Consider the following 17,665-nt stretch of genomic DNA (forward strand, 5'->3'; position numbering starts at 1 on the left):
CTAGACGCAGAAAGGAAAGGATGTGCAGTACATTAAGTGAATAAGGTTAGAGATGCAAATATACTAGTGAGTGAAGACAGGGTGTTTAGAACATACATGAGGGTAGCAAGACAGTGGGGAAGGGTGCTATTGGAGTAACAGATGGGTTTAAGGTGGAGATAGGATTACATCAGGGATCGTCCCTGAGCCCCTTCTTGTTTGCAGTGATGGACAGGTTGACAGATGAGGTCAAGTAGGAATTTCTGTGGACTGTGATGTTCACAGATGACACTATGATCTGTAGTGAGAGTAGGGAGCAGGTGCAAGAAACCTGGAGGAGTAGATGTCTGCTATGGAGAGAAGAGGAAAAAAAGTCAGCAGAAGAAATACATGTATGGGAATGAGAAGGAGGCTGGTAGAAAGGTAAAGATGCAAGGAGTCGAGATAGTGAAGCTGGATGAGTTTAAATACCTGGGATCGGCTATTCAAAGCAATGGACAGTGCACAAGAGAGGTAATGAAGAGAGTGTAGGCACCATGAAGCCGGTGGAGATGAGTGTCAGGGGTGATTTGCGATAGCAGCAAGAATGAAAGAGAAGGTTTACAAGAGGGGTGTGAGACCTGCTATGGGTTTGGTTTGGAGACAGTGACCCTGACAAGAAGACAGGTGGTGAGGCTGAAGATGCTAAGACTTTAGTTAAGAGTGACTAGAACGGACAAGATTAGAAAGCAGTTTGGAGACAAAGTTAGAGAGGCAAGGCTGAGATGGTTTGGACATGTGCAGAGGAGGGATACTGGAGATACTGAGCAAAGGTTAGACAGAAGGAACAGAAGAAGACCACAGAGAAAATTTGTGAATGTAGTGGAGGAGGACATACTCATGATTGGTATGTCAGAATATAGAGAGAGCTAGGGATAGGATGGAGGTAGACAACCTACCATCATAACCCAAATAGGCTCAACAATTAAAAGAAGGTAAAGTGTAAAGACTTCTATGCACTGGTCAAACCCATGGCTACAACTGTACTGGAATTTGGACATGGAAAGGGTGGCCACATGTTACCACTTACTGCTGTAGTCACAGTAATGGTGGTTCATCGATAGCCACGTTGAGTTCCACCCTCAGCCATGAAAACAGTGACATTTACATTATAAATTCACAACAACAACGAGAGACCAACAAAGCACAGCTGCTATAACATTGCGATTTGCATTACATAACAGACTGACATTAGTCCCACGCTTGTTTGCACTAGTGACCCCACCCCTTGCATTGCTACGATCTTCATAAGACAAGATTAACCATAAAAACTCTAAGTATCAAAACATCAAAATTAAGTGCTGTACTTAAGCCAGTCCACTTAAGCCGATGCATTATTTGCAGTGACCTTTTCAACTACGGGGACAGTGCCGCTGTGCAAAAATAATGTATGTATTGTACCACTACTACCACCACCCAAAAAACCAAAAAAACTAAATCAAACCACAAGGACAAAATCGAGCACAGACCAAATTATTTTAGAATATTTATTCAAAATCAAGACAGTACAAAGACAGTACAAATATGTTACTTTGAAATACCAGGCAAGTGTTATTTATATGTAAGATATATAGTTTTTCTAAACTTATTTACAATAGTAAGCTAAGATAGAATCAGGAACATGATATTTCTTGCAGTGATGACACTGTATTTGCCTACATTTGAAGGCATTTAAGAGTAACATGAAAAGTAGCAGTGCAAAGACCCTACATTTTTGACACTACATTTAAATACCCATACGAATAAAGTGTCCAAGCAGCTTATATAAATAGTAATCTGAGCTCAAAAATTTCAAGCATAGGACTGATTTTTATCAACAACATCCTTCAAGAGGAGTTAGATGGTCTAATTTTGACTTTGCGGTATTTACTGCATCATGATACAGCTGGGTTTTTTGCCATATTTACAGTGCTGTACACTTAAAATAGATCCATATCCACTTATATAAAAGCGTTTTTCTACAATTACTCACTCAACAAAATAAAAGCAAGATGCTCTTACTGTGAAAACCTACAGTGGCACATTTTCATCATACAAAAGAGCAACTTCTCAGCTTTCAAGCGGCCAATGTGGACAAAGTAAAATGATATATATGTACAGAGGTTCTTTAAGCACTTCCATTGCAAGTGATGGTGATTTTATTTTAATGATCATGACATTTCAATTAACACTCTGATGAACAAAAACTCGTTTTTTTCAGTATTAGGTGAAAATTATACTGCTGTGCTAAAATTTTTACAGGCTTGTGAATGTTACACTCAGAAAGCAGTGAATTTATGTATTTAGGTTTTAGTAATCCCATCTCGGTGCAATTTCCTAATGTTAAAATGATAATCCTCCTCAAGATGGCAGTGTGGTGAATTATCTAGTACTGTACTGCTGGCTCAAGCTGTCTCCTGTTTTTATCTAAAGCAGGTCAACTGAGAATACACTGCAGCCCACTTCTATCTTGTCTTAAGACATAAGTATGTAAACCACCCTCTTCTTTTGTTTCCTTGTAAATAACACAAAGGTAGGCTCACGTAACCTCATCATCACACAGAACTCGGATGAAATGAGTTAAGAGCCATCAAAGAAGACATTTGTGCATTAAAGTTAATAATAACCTTGGTTGTTCTCGTGTATTTTCTGCTCAAGCTTCATTTTAAGCTCCGACACTAAAGCAGAGCTGATGTTTCCCTCCTTACGCCGGCTGGACTTAGCCTTCTTGGAGCCTTTGGATGCCAGTGCGCCAGATATTGTTGGGACTGCACGTGGCCTTTCATTGGGCCGTGCGTTAGAGGGAGGTGGAGGCGGAAGACAGGGAGCAATGGGAGGTGGAGGCTTCAGCCGGGGGCTGCCTATCTTCTGCTGGGGGCTGCTCTCCGGGTCAGTGATGAGGAACTTTTCTCCAGGGTTGGTGAATTTGATAACAGGCATCTTGAAGGTCCACGGCTGCTGGTCCCTGGGTCGCCTCTTAATGATGCGGCGTGCTGGCATGATCCTGTTGGACTTTGAGTTGCGCATGTACATAGCCGTAGAGATCAAGACAGTCACTCCTACCAAAACACTAATGATAAAAGTGACCATGCCTAGAGCTTTTAAAGGATTGTCCCTACTTTTCATTAAAAAGGCTGCCATAGGCCCCTTGAGAGGAGTCTGTAAAAGAGCATAAATAAAACAGTTTGAACCTGAATTCCAAGTATTTGTCAAAAGCATGCAAACATGAAAGGTGGATGCCAAAGCACTGACAGAGGAGGCCCAAACAGCATATCTACGAACACTCTAGCGCTTTCACACTCGCACCCAGACATCCATCCTCTGCCCTACAGTACAGGAGAGCTAGCAACTACATATGCCTCTAATGTTTGGGAATGCGTCTGGCAGTGCGCTGCATTAGGATTTCTCTTTGACTGACGAGGGATAAACAATAATAATGAAAGTTCATGAGACCAAAAAAGTTTGTGGAAGTAAAAATAGTAAATAATAAAAAAGACTTTTCTTTCAATGTACTCCAGTACTCTTTTACAGACCTAACCCAGCCAGTAAACATCATTTTAATGTTCATGAATGAAAATGAAGGACAGGCATTGGTTATTTCTCACTTGACTCTGCGGACCACTTTAATGTAGTTACTCTCAGGGTTGATTCGGGACTTTTTCACTGCGTTACAGTACAGGATGGTGGATATGCAGATTGTTAGCAAAACAAGGGATGTGAGAATGCTCAAAAAAATTCCAAAAACAGTCAGCGGACGCTTGCTGAGGCCCATGAAGTATGAAACAACTCGACCTTTTATCTGAAAAGCACGATACACAACACACAAACAGAACCAAAAACATCATGGAGAGTGAAAGAATGGATTCATGATGACAACACAAAAAGTATTAGAAAAATATGGATCAATGCAAATGAGCAAAAACTTCAAAGAAAAATGCTAATGTTTATATTCATATTTCAAGGATCAAAATGAGTGTGAATTTTTCCATAAACAAGTAAAATGTGTAGCCATGACCATATATACTCACTGGCCACATCATTAGTCACACCTTGCCAGCACTAGGTTGGCTTTGGCCCTTTTGCCTTCATAACTGCTGTAATAGTCCAAAGCATATATTCAAATAGGTGCTGGAAACATTCCTCAGAGCTCAGTACTGATATGATAGCATCACACAGTTACTGCTGATTTGTTGGTGTCAAATCCAAGATGCAAATCTTCTGCTCCACTATATCCTAAAGGTTCTCTATTGAATGACTGTGGAGGTCATGACCAAGAAACCAGTTTGAGATGATTTGAGGTTTGTGACATGGCACACTATCCTGCTGGAAACAGCCATCAGAAGATGGGTACATGTTGGCCATAAAGGGACGGACATGCTCAGTAACATTACTCGGATAGGCTGTGGTGTTTAAACAATCCTCACTTGGTACTGAGGGACCCAAAGTATGCCAAAAAATTTCCCCACATGATTACACCACCATCACCACCACCAGCCCGAACTGTTGATACAAGGCAGGATGGATTGATGCATTCATGTCGCCTATGCCAAATTCTGACCTACCATCTGGATCCTGCAGCAACAATTGTGACTCATCAGTTTAGGCAACATATTTTGAGTGTCCTCTTGTCTGATTTTGGTGAGCCCACATGATTGACTGATTAAATATTTGTGGTAACCAGCAGATGAACAAGTGTAACTAATGAAGTGGCCTATGAATGTACAGTAGTTCATTCCCAGAATGGTTAAAACTGTCTTTCTGTCCAAACAATTTTTTATGATAAAACTTTGTTCTGAAAGGGAAAGCTACAAATGTAAACTTAATGGGTTTTAAAACTCTATAATAATTCATATTTAAAGCAACAAATTAGATTACATTTAGAAAGTGAATTTCCAGTTAGTATTAATGGATTTTTAAAAATGCTTTTAGCTGACTTTTGAAAGGTCATACAACTGGATGTCTATAAAAGCGGTATGTAGCTGATGTGACCTCACTTATTGATTAGCGAAACTGGACATAAACTGAAGGGAGGAATTTGACTGAGAAACTGAGGGATACTCTTAATCATAAGGTAAGCCTGCTAAAAAGGAATACCCTGCTTTATTGTCTACTTTACTGTAACTGTAACGTACAAAATAAACAATAGGTTGCATTCACATAAAATTCAAACTACTAATGTGGACTATGAACTTATCACTTGAAGTGTTTACTAGGATATAAATATAGTTCTGCAATTCTAGCCTGTCATTACAACCAGAGAAGTCCCCTCCTGCTGGCCATTAAACCTGGAAAATAAGCTACTCTATTTTGTACCAACTGTGGTTAATACTGTTCGTCAGATGCCAACTAATTCTAGCTCTAAGTGCATGATACTGTTCTTTTTGACTTCTTAATATGTAAATAACTGTTTGCAAATGCAATTAATAACTACAACGACAGAGGATTAGCTTAATCAGGGTGCAACAATGCAGACATCACTTGTTAGTAGGAAACTTTATTGTTGGTTCTGATCTTTAAATAAACTATAATTACCAGTGTTATCCTTTAAAGTAGATGAACTTAGTGAAATGTGACTAGCTGAAACAAGGACGTTGATTTAGCAGAAGCATATAGTAGCATGGCAACAGTCCCTGTTGACTCATGTTAAAATGCATGTCTACAGCTCAGCTCTGGGACAGGAAGCACTGCAAGCATGCTGCGAGTCAGAGCAGGTCTTACCGCCTCTGTGATATCGATGTTGATCACAGCTGTTGTGCTGAAGGACGGAGAGCCTCGGTCCCTGGCTTGGACCACCACAGACCACTTGCAGTCCTTCTGCTTGGTGATGTTCTGCACAATCTCCATAGACTTAATATAAGGCTTCAGCTTGATCTCGCCAGTGTCGGCATTGATGTCAAATGCATTGTCAGGATCTGCGGTCATGATGGAGTATTCAATGACGTTGTTTGGAGACTCCGCATCTTCATCCACGGCCTATAAAAAGCAACACACATCAATAGCGTTTACTTAAAATCAAACAAATAAATCTTTATTCTTAGGCTGTGATGTTTCTGTAAAATGCATTAGATTTCACATATTGCATGCAACATGTCGTTCTTTAACCTGGCTTTGGCACATATATGCATATATTTTAAGGTGAGTCAATTTATCATCCATAGTACTTATGAAATAGAAAAGGCTATGGATTTATTGTTTCCCTATTAATAATTTTAATTAGTCACACTGATTACTTTCTGAGAAGTGTTTTAAACCAGGTATTAATGCAGATACTGCAGGCTGCAGATTTTCCTTAGATTTGAAATTAAATTTTATTTAATTTAGTTACACGTTTTTAGTTAATCCACACAACTGAATACATTTTAAACAGCTGTTTTTTGTAATCTTTATCAGAAAGGCGCAAATAGTGTTTTTTGTATTTACAGCCATGGAATATTAACAAATTTAGAAAGCTCCACACACCCAAATTTTAGTCTTTTGATGCCAAATTATGCCATCATAACTTTTCTAGAACCAAAGCTCAATACATTGAATGTTTAGTGTTATCTAAGCTCCCAAAACATTCAGTTTACAACAAAAAAGCTGAAACTTGGTGGAAGTAGAATCACAGATTAAGCGAAAAGAGAAGAGATAGATCAATTTCAAAGCAAAATGTACCTCTATTTTGACAGGCGTGCCAATAATCATCGTCTTCTCCACGAGCACTTCATCAAATTCTGGAGCGTGATCGTTCATGTCAGTGACTGTGACAAAGACTTCAGCCAAGCTATACTTCCCCTCTGAATCTTCAGCCTTGACATAAAAGTTGTACTTTGACCTGACCTCTGCATCCAGGCTGGTCCAGGGCTGTGTGGTGATGAGGCCTGATGAAGCGTTAATGGAAAACCTGCAGTTCAGATCACACAGTGCATGAGTCACAACCACAGATGTCCATTTAGCTTCATCTCAACTAACCAGGCGTTTCTAATACAGGCATCGTAATTCACAGCTCAAGTGACAGATTTTCATTGCTCCCTGTGAATCTCTACATGACTCACACTTTGCTATAAAAAAACAACTTTACAGCCTTCGTTGGACAGACGTGTTGTACTGTAAGACTTCAGATGTTAATCCAGTTGATTTAAAAAACATGTAGAAAAAACAAACTTGTAAATTTTTACTGCTTTTGAAGCATTATTTATTTGGGTGAAAAATCCTGGGACCTGATTTGCAGGGAGAATATTTTCAATGACTTGCTTCCTTAAAGACAGATCTCCAGTATATGAAATGCATACATACATCTGTAGAGAAATATTGATTTACACAATAATCACCAAGTTTTTTTTTTTCAATTTATTGTTATTGTTATACATTTCCTGCAGATCGGAAACCACATAGCTTCTAACTATTCTAACTCTGCTATGAGGCTGACTTAATTTTTACCAAGTGTATTATTTCTCTAACCTAAAAACACATTCATAACAATTTCAGGGATACAATAAGGAATAAATACTTGCTCGTACACACAGCAGGTTTACTAATTTTAAAGCTTGGCAGGAGCTTTCTGAATGCCTTCTAGTTCAACATTGGGCATGGAGCCATTTTATTCAGCAGACTTTTCTGTCTTGTTTTTCGCTGTGAAATTTCACAAGTTTCCTTGGAACTGATAACTTTCACACAATTAACTCAGGTTGCAGCCTGCAGACAGGCATAAATTCTCACTTTTCCTTCACTGTATGCTGCCTTGCTTCTCGAAGCTGCCGTTTCTGTGGCTCCAGCTGTCACATTGCATATTAATTGGCTCTGCCTATGTGAGATGGGCCAGGCTCTCTATTTTTAACCCACCAATCCAATTAGGAGATTAGCCAGCATCTTGCAGCCATTTTAGAGCGAGCTGTTTGTGCAGCAGAGGGGCCAATCAAACCGGTTTCCCGCTTACCTCTTTCATCAAAGACACAAAGATGACTCAAGACTAGTGTCCTGTTGGCACTAAACACCCTGAGCCTCTGAGAATTTTTGACTCATACTTTCAAAATAACTTTAGGCTGTGAAATGCATTTTGTGGAAATGCCAGAATTAAATATCTGATCAGAATGAACCTAAACTGGCAGCAATGAAAGGTTTATACTCACAAATCAGATCCTGATCCATAAATCGTATATTTGACTTCACCCCAAGACCCGGAATCTGGATCATTTGCCTACAGAGAAAAAAAGGAAGGCGATTATACACCTCATGCTTACACAACAAAATATTAAAAAATTACACTTTAAAACAATCTTAATTACTTATTTGGAAAATTACATCATAATAGTGTATAGATATGTAACTTAAATAAATATGATTACTTTAAGGTGACTGAAAATAATTTATTGTGTCATTTATTTTTACTAAAACCCCCTGTGGACAACTAGATAGGGTCTTAAGCTCATATATAGTGTGTTGCAAGGGGATGTTCAGCAAGCATGGGTCAGCATGATTAACCTTGAAGCAAAATTAAGCTTTTTACTTCTCACTGCTTAGCTTGGACACATTGCCTGGTTGCAGGGTTTCTACAGTATGATGACAAGCAAGGGACAAATGTGCCAATATTTTTTTTAATAATCCCCCTCGATGAGGAGTAACATAGGACATATGCCAGATTGTGACATGGAGATAACAAATTTCATAACCAGGAGTAGCAAACTGAAGCAAGAGAGCGCTAAGCCTGTTTTTGTCTGGCACCAATTTGCTTTTATCTAATGAACTGTGCTGAGCAATATGCATTTAATAGAGGAAAGATGGATTATATAATCACTTTGATCAGGTTAAAGCTGAGTTTAACTGTGATTGACTCACTGTTACAGATGAAACACTGGAGCCTCCAGGAGAGTTCTCAGGGACCCTGGCGATGTAATACTCAGATGTGAATTTAGGGATGTTGTCATTTGTGTCCAGCAGGTTGATCACTATGTCCGCTGTTGCACTGAACCGTTCAGGAGTGTCAATCTCCACCGCCAGGAGCTGCAGGAAGACACACTCAGAGTGATTAAATTAGTGCTGAAAGCCTTAGTCGACTCATAATCAATGAGTTCATGGATAAACAGACATCTAAAGCCACACTGGCTACTCTGTGTAACTGTAAACCTAGCAAAGATAATATTTTCAGATTTGATTTTTGATTTTAAAAAATGAATGTCACTGCAGTCAGTGAAATAAATCAGAGACTTGCTAGTGTACTAATGTACTAATGTTGCTACAGTCATATCAACAGATGGATTTTTAGCCTGAGTCCTTTATAAAGCACAAATGATTGCAGTAAATTATCTTTATGGCAATTTACAAAAGGTGAGCTATATATTTATGTTGCAGCATTTGCAAAGTATTAGTATACAGGCAAAGCTTAAGTTAATGAAAATGCAATTAATTCATGGGCTAAAGCCATTAATCACAATGACAGCAGGTCTTCATCCATATTTCCTAGCAATCAAAAGAAATTACCCACCCAGTAAAATAACTAACAGCATTATTTCTTGAACACTCGTTAATAATAATAATGTATTGTAATGTTGTAATATTGCCCATATGACGCCTCACCTTAAAAGAGAGAGTTGGCCCCTTTTCATAGTCGATGCCGGATGTGTCTTCCACAATGATGGTCACCTGTGCTTCATTCAGGACTGTCTGGGGAACCACACGAAGCACTCGGTTCGGCCCAACTAGCCTCAGTTTAAATTTGGCATTTGCTCCCTAAACAAATGTCAGCACAATACAGAAACCCATCACATACACTGACTGGTTCTTTCATAATTCTTTTCTACTCTACCTGAGCACTAAAAGCATTTTACACAACATGTCTTATTCACCCAAGCACTTTTTTATGCTTAAGTGCTTTCTATCAAACATTCATACACACAGACACACCATTAGATGCAACTTGGAGTTTGCAGTTAGCCCAAGGATTTGGCACGCAGCCTGGAGCAATCTGGGATTGAACCACCAACTTCTGATTATAACATAACTTGCGGTACCTCCTGAGCTGTTGCCACCACATAAAAAAGAGTATAAGAGTGTGTCATGTCATGCTACATGAGCCATTATAAACAGGTTGTGGAGACTAACCATGGTGGCATAGCGAGTGACATTTTTACTTTCAATACATTTGCTGGACATTTGCAACTTTGGTGCTGTATTATTGCACATCATGCTTGTTTTTACATATTTAGTTAACTTTGTACGTAATTTCTCTAAATGGATCTGTCAACTGGCTAATATTCTCTAAATTTTAATATTATTACACCACCTTTGATCACAGTTATTAATTAGTAACACGCTACTGCATGTCTAAGGAATGAATCAAAGATGAGTGAGATGTTTGCAATTTGGGAATTCATGTACCTGATCAGAGTCGTTGACTGTGATCTTGAAGCCGCGGAGGATCTCCCCTGCAGGTGGATGCTCGTACATGGTGACTTCAAATTTGTTCTGTGGCCCATTTTCTCCATAAAAGGTTGGGGGATGGTTGTTGAGATCAACCACACGGACAGTCACTGTGGTAACATCATAGTCCTGGAGCTCATTGTTTGGGCCTACCTCAGATGCCTTCAGTTTAAAAGATACACAAGTAAATAAAATTATTGTCAATGAGAGTAAGAAGCACAGGTGAAAAAAAGTTTTCATAGGACTCTATGCAGTCCTGTGAAAAACTATTCCAGAAGAAGAAGCAGCAAGATGCTTCTAATCAAATGCATTTATTTAACCGATCATCAGCGAGACCACCTCTGTACGATAACAAGTTTTGAAATTTTGCTGGTCTGGAGCACTCAGGTGTATGTTAACACAATGTAGCAACTTTCCTAGGAGTGGACATCCCAGAAAATACGCCCCAAGGCAAAACCTGACCAACACATTTTGGAAGGTTTGCCAGAGGAAAGTCTCTTCTGTCTAAAAAGATGACAGCAGAACAGCTTAGGTTCGCAAAGTTGTGTCCGAAGAAACTCCAAGACTTCTGGAACAATGTCCTTTGGCTAGACAAAATCAAAGTGAATGTTTGGCCATAATCCACAGCACCACATCTGGTGAAAATCACATCATCACAAACACCTCATACCAACTGTGAAACACGGCGGTGGAGGAGTCATGAGTTGGGCTTGTTTTGCAGCCACAGGACCGGGACACTTTGCAGTCATTGAGTCAACAAATGAACTCCTTTCTATACTTTCTAGAGTCAAATGTGAGCCTAGCTGCCTGACAAACAAAGCTTGACCAAAATTGGGCCATGGACCATGATGATGAGTTTAAGCACAGCAGTAAATCTACAACAGAATGGCTGAAAAAGTAAAGAATCAAGGTGCAGCAATGGCCCACTCAAAGTCCAGACCTAAAACTGATTAAGATACTTTATGGGCACTTAAGAGAGCTGTGCATAAACAAATACCTGCAAACCTCAATGAACTAAAGCAATATTGTAAAGAGTGGATCAAACTTCATCCACAACCATCTACGACCTAAAAGTCGTACAAAGAAAAAACCCTATGCGTTCAGCTTATTGCCGCTGAAGGTGGTTTCAAAAGCTACTGCGGTGAAAAGTTTCTTTTAAACATGAAAATAAGTAGAAAATAACTTGTTACCTTGACTTTGATTTCATACAGCTCATTTTTCAGCAAAGATGGAAAAGTTGTCAGGGTGATGCAACCACTTGTGCTATTTATGTCGAACACACCATCACTACCTGAAAGGTGTTGATAGAAGTTTTGTTTGAAATCTGATCATAATCTAAAAAAAGACACAGTAACACACCTTTGCCTTACGAACAAGCAACTAAATTCTCTTTTTGCTATTGTTCTTACCATTAATAATGAAATAATGTATCGGGTTAGGATTGCCTTGGTCACCATCTTTAGCGTACACTGTATATATTTCAGAGCCCTAGAAGTAAAAAAGTACATCAACATAATGGAGACAAAAGCAATAACCGTAATCAAATTTACTTTAGTGAATGTGACAAGAACTTACAGGGACAGAGACTTCATAGATGTATCCAAAATATGGTGTTCCTACAAAGTATGGAGGCATGTCTTGGGAATCAATAACATTAATTGTTACTGTGGCTGTGGAGGTCAACACCTGATGCTTCCCCTTGTACTTTCCACCTCCATCCTGTGACAACAACAAGGCAAAAGCAGAGTTACCACATGGCATAATTAGCTACACCTTTATATTTAATCAAAGACATGTTTAAGTTCATTTTACATTTGCCCATGTTGGGATTATGGGGTCTCTGCTACATGTTATCTGCCACAACAGCTTGAAGCCAGCCCAAAAAAAGACAATAAAAATTAAATTTAACCAAAAATATATATATTTTTAGTATTTTAACCTAATAAATGCTATGATACTTGCACTTTAAAGAGATGTCTTGCTTGAAGTTAAGAGTTAGTTTTTTCTTAACTTGCTAAAAATCGCAAAGTGCAGAAAAAAATGAATGAAATATGAGAAGAACATACATAAGATTTTAGATACATGTTCATGGTTTAGTATAATTTTATAAGCAATTATTGTCTGATTTCCAGTTAAACAAGGAAAATCAGTGCCGGGTGCCAGTTTAGTTCAGTGCAGTGAGCAGGTGACCACGTGCCATACGGCTGAGAGCGGCTGGCCCGGGTTTGAGTCAAACCCATGGTCCTTTGCTGCATGTCTTCCCCTCTTTCTCTGCCCCCGCTTTCCTGACCTATCTTCACTGTGTCTAACGACTAAAGTTGAAAAAGGCCAAAATAAACCTAGTAAAATCTTGCACGTTAATAAAAATCGCAAGCTAGGCAATGAAATTCATTTTTAATTGGGAACACTGCAATATTATTTTTGTTACATCATAGCTTTACCTTTTTAATAACTGTGTTATTTACTAAATGTTACACAGCCAGGTATTTAAGTAGCCAACAGCTGAGGCTACAAAAAAAAACTAGCTTTCACCACCGACTATTATTCACAGTGATAAATTATACTTATTTTGGGAGCACGACTTTCAGTGCGTCAGCAGAGCAGCAAGTTAAAATCTCACCACTTCCCAACAGATTTTTTTTAGCTCCATGTTCCCCTTTTTCACTCTTTGCTTTTCTCTCACCCAAATCAGTGAAGGTAAAAAGACTTTTAGCCTGAATCTAGTTCTGCAGGAGTTTTTTTTCATATTAAAAGGAGGTTTTCCTCTCAGTCACTGCAAGTAGTTGCTCATAGAACATAATTATGTTATGGGTGTATTTAGTATAATGTTGTGGGTTTTTCTGTTGTTGTTTTTTTACAATATGCAGGATTTGCTTCTATATGAACAAATTGTATCAGAAGGAATTTTACTGATAAACTCCAATAACTAATTTTTAGATTTCATGTAATTTTCTACTTAGAATTAAATAATTTTAAACTGCAGTTTATCTTTTTCAAACCCCATGATTGATGCAATTGCATGTCAAAAATACATGACTTTAAAGTTGAAAATCCTTTACATTTGAGGACAGAAATACCTGCAAACTAAGCTACTTACTGCGTTTACATGTATTAAGACCTCTTGATTAAGCAAATGAAGACACAACCCAAATGTAAAAGTGTCACAGTGACCTCTCACCTTTGCAACTACTGTCACAAAATGCGTTGGTGTGGTCTCAAAGTCCAAAGTCTCACCGAGTTTGACTCTGAGGATCCCACTGTGTCCATCAATGGTGAACTTGGTGAATGGGGAGGTCTGATAATATAACAGTCACAGTTAATAAGGATAGTAGAAGGAGTGCTTTATTTCTACTTAAATTTAGCAATGAAAACCAATAAAGCTAATTTCCGATATGGTACCAATCAATCTTAGCCTGGCTCATTTTAACCTTGGCATTTCAGGGTAGCTTTGTCTCACAATTGACACATGGAGACTAACAACCACTGTGCTGTCAGCTGTTGGCCAGACCAAACCTAAGCCCCTATTAAGCTTTCAATGCCATGCTCAAATGTAATTGAAATTTAATCCACTAAAGTAACACGATTTCCAGACTGCTCTATGGTATGAGATTAATCTTTCCCTGCATCACTGTCCCATCACTCAAATGCCCTTTTCCTCCCTCCACATGGTTGCGCAGAGCTCGTGATGTCAGGTCGACCTCTGGTTATCCCTGAGTGTTAGGGTCATACAACGCTAGTTAAAAGTGTCACTATTTGCTTAATAGCATTGCAGTCTTGGTAATAAAAAATGTAATTGATTTTTAAATGGATTGCAAAGCAGAAATTGAATCAAACCATAGAAGAGCTTTATAAAAAAACCCTAGAAAAACCAGAAAAATTTAGATATGAAAAAAATGAAATGCTAAAATTATGAAAAAAACCAACAACAACTTGTTAACAGTTTTAAATACATTTTGGGCTCTAAGAGGATAAAGGTGCTGGCAGACTTCAGGGAGTATTCCAGGATTTGAGAGTTAAGAGAGCTGAAGATGTAGAGGTGTAAAGCTATAAAGAGCCCTCTCTGTGATAAGTACACTCTTACAATCAACTCAGTATTCATCTGGACGCCATGTGCAACGTGGCTAAAAAAAGCTTGAACTGTTTTAGCCTAGGTTACACTAGGCCACTTTTCAGCGCACGTGTTGCCGTAGAAGCCTAGCTGCTACATTTTAGAGAGTGCTTTTTTTCTGACTGATGGCTCAGTAAACATAGATGCAGTAGCCAAAATTAATCAAGTATGATATTTCTGTGTGCATTATATAGTTTCTAATTTGTGATATGTGGCTCGCATTTTTCACCTGAGTTTAAACAACAACTTTTTAAAATTCACAACAGCTTCTTTAACGTGCCTGAATTGTACTGGTGGCTTTGTGCATTTTTACTTCAATTCAACGTCAAAAACATTTGCCATTTGGGAGATACTACTAAAGTTGTTTTGAAGTTGCCATGGTAATAAAAGCGCATTACAGTGAAGTTGTAAAGTTACCTGTAGATAATAGGAAACACTTCCTCCTGAGCCCATATCTTTATCCACTGCTTGGACTCTGTAGATGCTACTTCCTGGAGCAGTGTCCTGGGAAAGGAGCAACAAGTTTAATAATGTTCAAACATTATTAAATTTCGATTTTTTTGACACTTTTAATACATTCAGAAAAAACATTCTAGATTGCATGCATATAACTGTATAGTTATTTTATATAATTTACCTCTGGAATATCAATAATAAAAGGCAAATTTTGAAATTCAGGTGGCTCATCATTGGTATCCGTGACAAAGACTCTCACTGTCTCAACAACCTGAAACAAACGTGAAAAGCAATTACAAATTTCCAAAACAGCTGCTTTTGCTACAGCTTATAAAAAATGACATTGTTTGCAGAGAAATAATCTAAATAGCGATCAGAGAAAATATCATGATGCACATTTTACAGGCTGTCATGGCACTTTTTTGAAGTACTATTTAATCCTAGTATTTGTGATAGAGTTTCCAGTTAAATTGCAGTATTAAAATGTGACTGTAAAGTGAATTGCACTGTAGATTATAGAGCTTACTTTATTACGGCCATCCGTTATGCTCACGTGCACTGAGATTTCATCTTGTTTCTATGAAAAATAAAGATGTCACGTCACTTTGAGCCAAAGTGGATTTTATTGTCTGTTTCCAAACCAGGAGTCTTTATTAAAATGCCTACCTCTCTGTCGAGCTCCTGAATTAGAGTCACATTTCCTGAATTTGGGTCCACTCTAAAATATTCTGTAGAGCCCTTTTCAAAAGTAAGACCATATCGTACTGGATCTTCCTCCGGATCTGTGCCATTCAAGATGTATATCTGTGTTCCTATGAGAAAAAAACACATACAGGGACAAAACCTTTGAAATGGGGCAGAAACGTGACATGTCTATATCCAGCACTGGTGTAAAAGGCACGTTTGACAGGTTAGGTCAGATGAGCCACTACCCATAATGTTTTCTTCCCGTAAGACTGTGATGTACGTCACAATCCAAAAGATCTTATAGCGATTAGCTGGAGCCTCAGCACCATGTGAGATCATTTCATACAACACTTAGGCACTTAAAGCGCACATCTCAAACTACACTAAGTGTAAACACATGCTCAAATTATACCAAACTTAAAAATATTAAATTATAACAATAATAATAAAAAATGTTTAATTTTACAGGAGCCTTACCAACGGGTGTATCCTCAGAGATGCTGAACAAGGCCATATTTCCATTTGTACTGCTGGGACCATTATCGTAAAAATATGGAGCATAGTCTGATTGCCCTTTGTGATAAAAAAAACAAGAAAGAAAAAGACGATTCACATTATTTGAGCAAAAGAGAGATATAAAAGAAAAACAATGACCTAATCTAAAAGGAAGCTTAGACTGTATAAACCCTACAAATGTCTCTCACCATATCAAATTATTTTTTAATAGAAAAATCTCCTTAATTATTATTTTTACAGTGAGAAGAGTTGCACTCACTTGCTAAGAAGGGCAGGAATTGAAAGCAGGGAGGAGGAAAGAGTTAAATTAGAAATAATAAGGCTGTAGTATTAAAACACAGACAAAAACAGCATTGCATGTTGAAATTTATGAAGTACAAGCAACATGAAAGTCCACACTAAGACAGACATGCCCTCTCTGTGTTAGAGGATTAACCAGATAAGTGCGAGGCAAGAAGTCTTAACCACACACAACAAAGACAGTAAAAGAAAAGCAGAGCCTTACCCGAGGTGAAGTGAAGCATAAGGAGAAACAGTAAAGCATGCGTTTTCTTTTCTTTCTTCATCCTGGTGGGGAGGTAAGGCTTGGCTGGCTCATGTGGAAGGCTTGGTGGAGGGAAAGCGAGCAGTGAGTGTCGTGCCCTTCTTGAGGCGTCTCAGCAGGCTCAGAAGTAGGAAGAGGCTGGGACAGCGTCTCAGGCACTAATCCAGTGACGCATCCCTCTCTCTGCACACATCTTCTACCACACTGCTCTCACTCCAAATTCTCCTGGATCATTGAGGGATGAGAGTTCAAGTTTCACACAATATGGTGCGATCATCACACCTCACCACACATTTGACAGGCGCACACATGAGGCACAGAATCCATGTTTAGTCTGGAAACATTGATAGGAAATGTTTGCAGCTCAGATTTTTGTTTGGTTGTTATTATCAGCAGTTTGTTTTGTCATGTTTTTTGTGCTGAGACAGGGCAACTGGCAGGTCACTAGGTTTCCTGGGGAAAGTAGACTGCAAGATCTAAAGAAAGCTTATTGGCTGTAAGTGCACGAGTGCAGCTAAGGCTAGTGTTGGTAAATGAGCAGGCAAGGGTGGCAACAGCGGGCAGTTTAGGCTACCGTGGCTATATGTGACTAATGGGCTTGTTAAAACCCTATAAATAAAAAGGAGAGAAGCCAATCACACCATGTGGCCAAACAAAAAACAAAAACAAGAACAAATAAAAAATAAAATAAAATAAATAATACAAAATTAAAACTGTAATATGTCCTTCCGGTATGAATTACCAGCAGAAAAATCAGGTGAAAGACAAACATAATGCTCGATTCAGAAGAGCTGATTTTATGAAAGGAAAAAAAAAAGTGACACTCTGAAGAGCAGAGTGGAAAAATCGAGTTTGACGTTTTGAGCTTGCAACCTTGACAACAGTTAAAGAGAGAGTTTTGCACCTTTTCATGCCATGTGAGTGCACGTTTGCCTGTCATTTGAGCTATCGTGTTAACTGTA

At 38.5% G+C, this 17,665-nt stretch overlaps 1 protein-coding gene across 3 annotated transcripts; it reads right to left on the reverse strand.

Annotated features, from left to right (window-relative positions):
• Positions 1–1,491: 1,491 nt before the first annotated feature.
• On the reverse strand, positions 1,492–17,018 carry LOC100701351 (cadherin-related family member 1). 3 transcript variants are annotated; one of them, XM_003441903.5, is made up of 18 exons: positions 16,665–17,009; positions 16,419–16,421; positions 16,121–16,216; positions 15,623–15,768; positions 15,483–15,533; positions 15,138–15,227; positions 14,918–15,004; positions 13,571–13,687; positions 11,968–12,111; positions 11,802–11,880; positions 11,583–11,683; positions 10,351–10,554; positions 9,550–9,702; positions 8,812–8,976; positions 8,106–8,173; positions 6,652–6,880; positions 5,716–5,970; positions 1,492–3,156 (listed from the first exon to the last, which is right to left on the reverse strand). In XM_003441903.5, the coding sequence occupies exons 1-18, from the start codon at positions 16,723–16,725 to the stop codon at positions 2,614–2,616; spliced, it is 2,592 nt and encodes an 863-aa protein (XP_003441951.2). In that variant the 5' UTR covers positions 16,726–17,009; the 3' UTR covers positions 1,492–2,613. The 3 variants fall into 3 exon arrangements, with proteins under 3 accessions (XP_003441951.2, XP_025765772.1, XP_005471445.1); XM_005471388.4 differs by lacking the exon at positions 1,492–3,156 and adding an exon at positions 3,163–3,796 and having other exon boundaries at positions 16,665–17,018; XM_025909987.1 differs by lacking the exon at positions 16,419–16,421 and having other exon boundaries at positions 16,665–17,010.
• Between the last annotated feature and the right edge of the window lie 647 nt (positions 17,019–17,665).

Source organism: Oreochromis niloticus, linkage group LG8 (assembly GCF_001858045.2).
Source record: "Oreochromis niloticus isolate F11D_XX linkage group LG8, O_niloticus_UMD_NMBU, whole genome shotgun sequence".
Taxonomy (NCBI): domain Eukaryota; kingdom Metazoa; phylum Chordata; class Actinopteri; order Cichliformes; family Cichlidae; genus Oreochromis; species Oreochromis niloticus.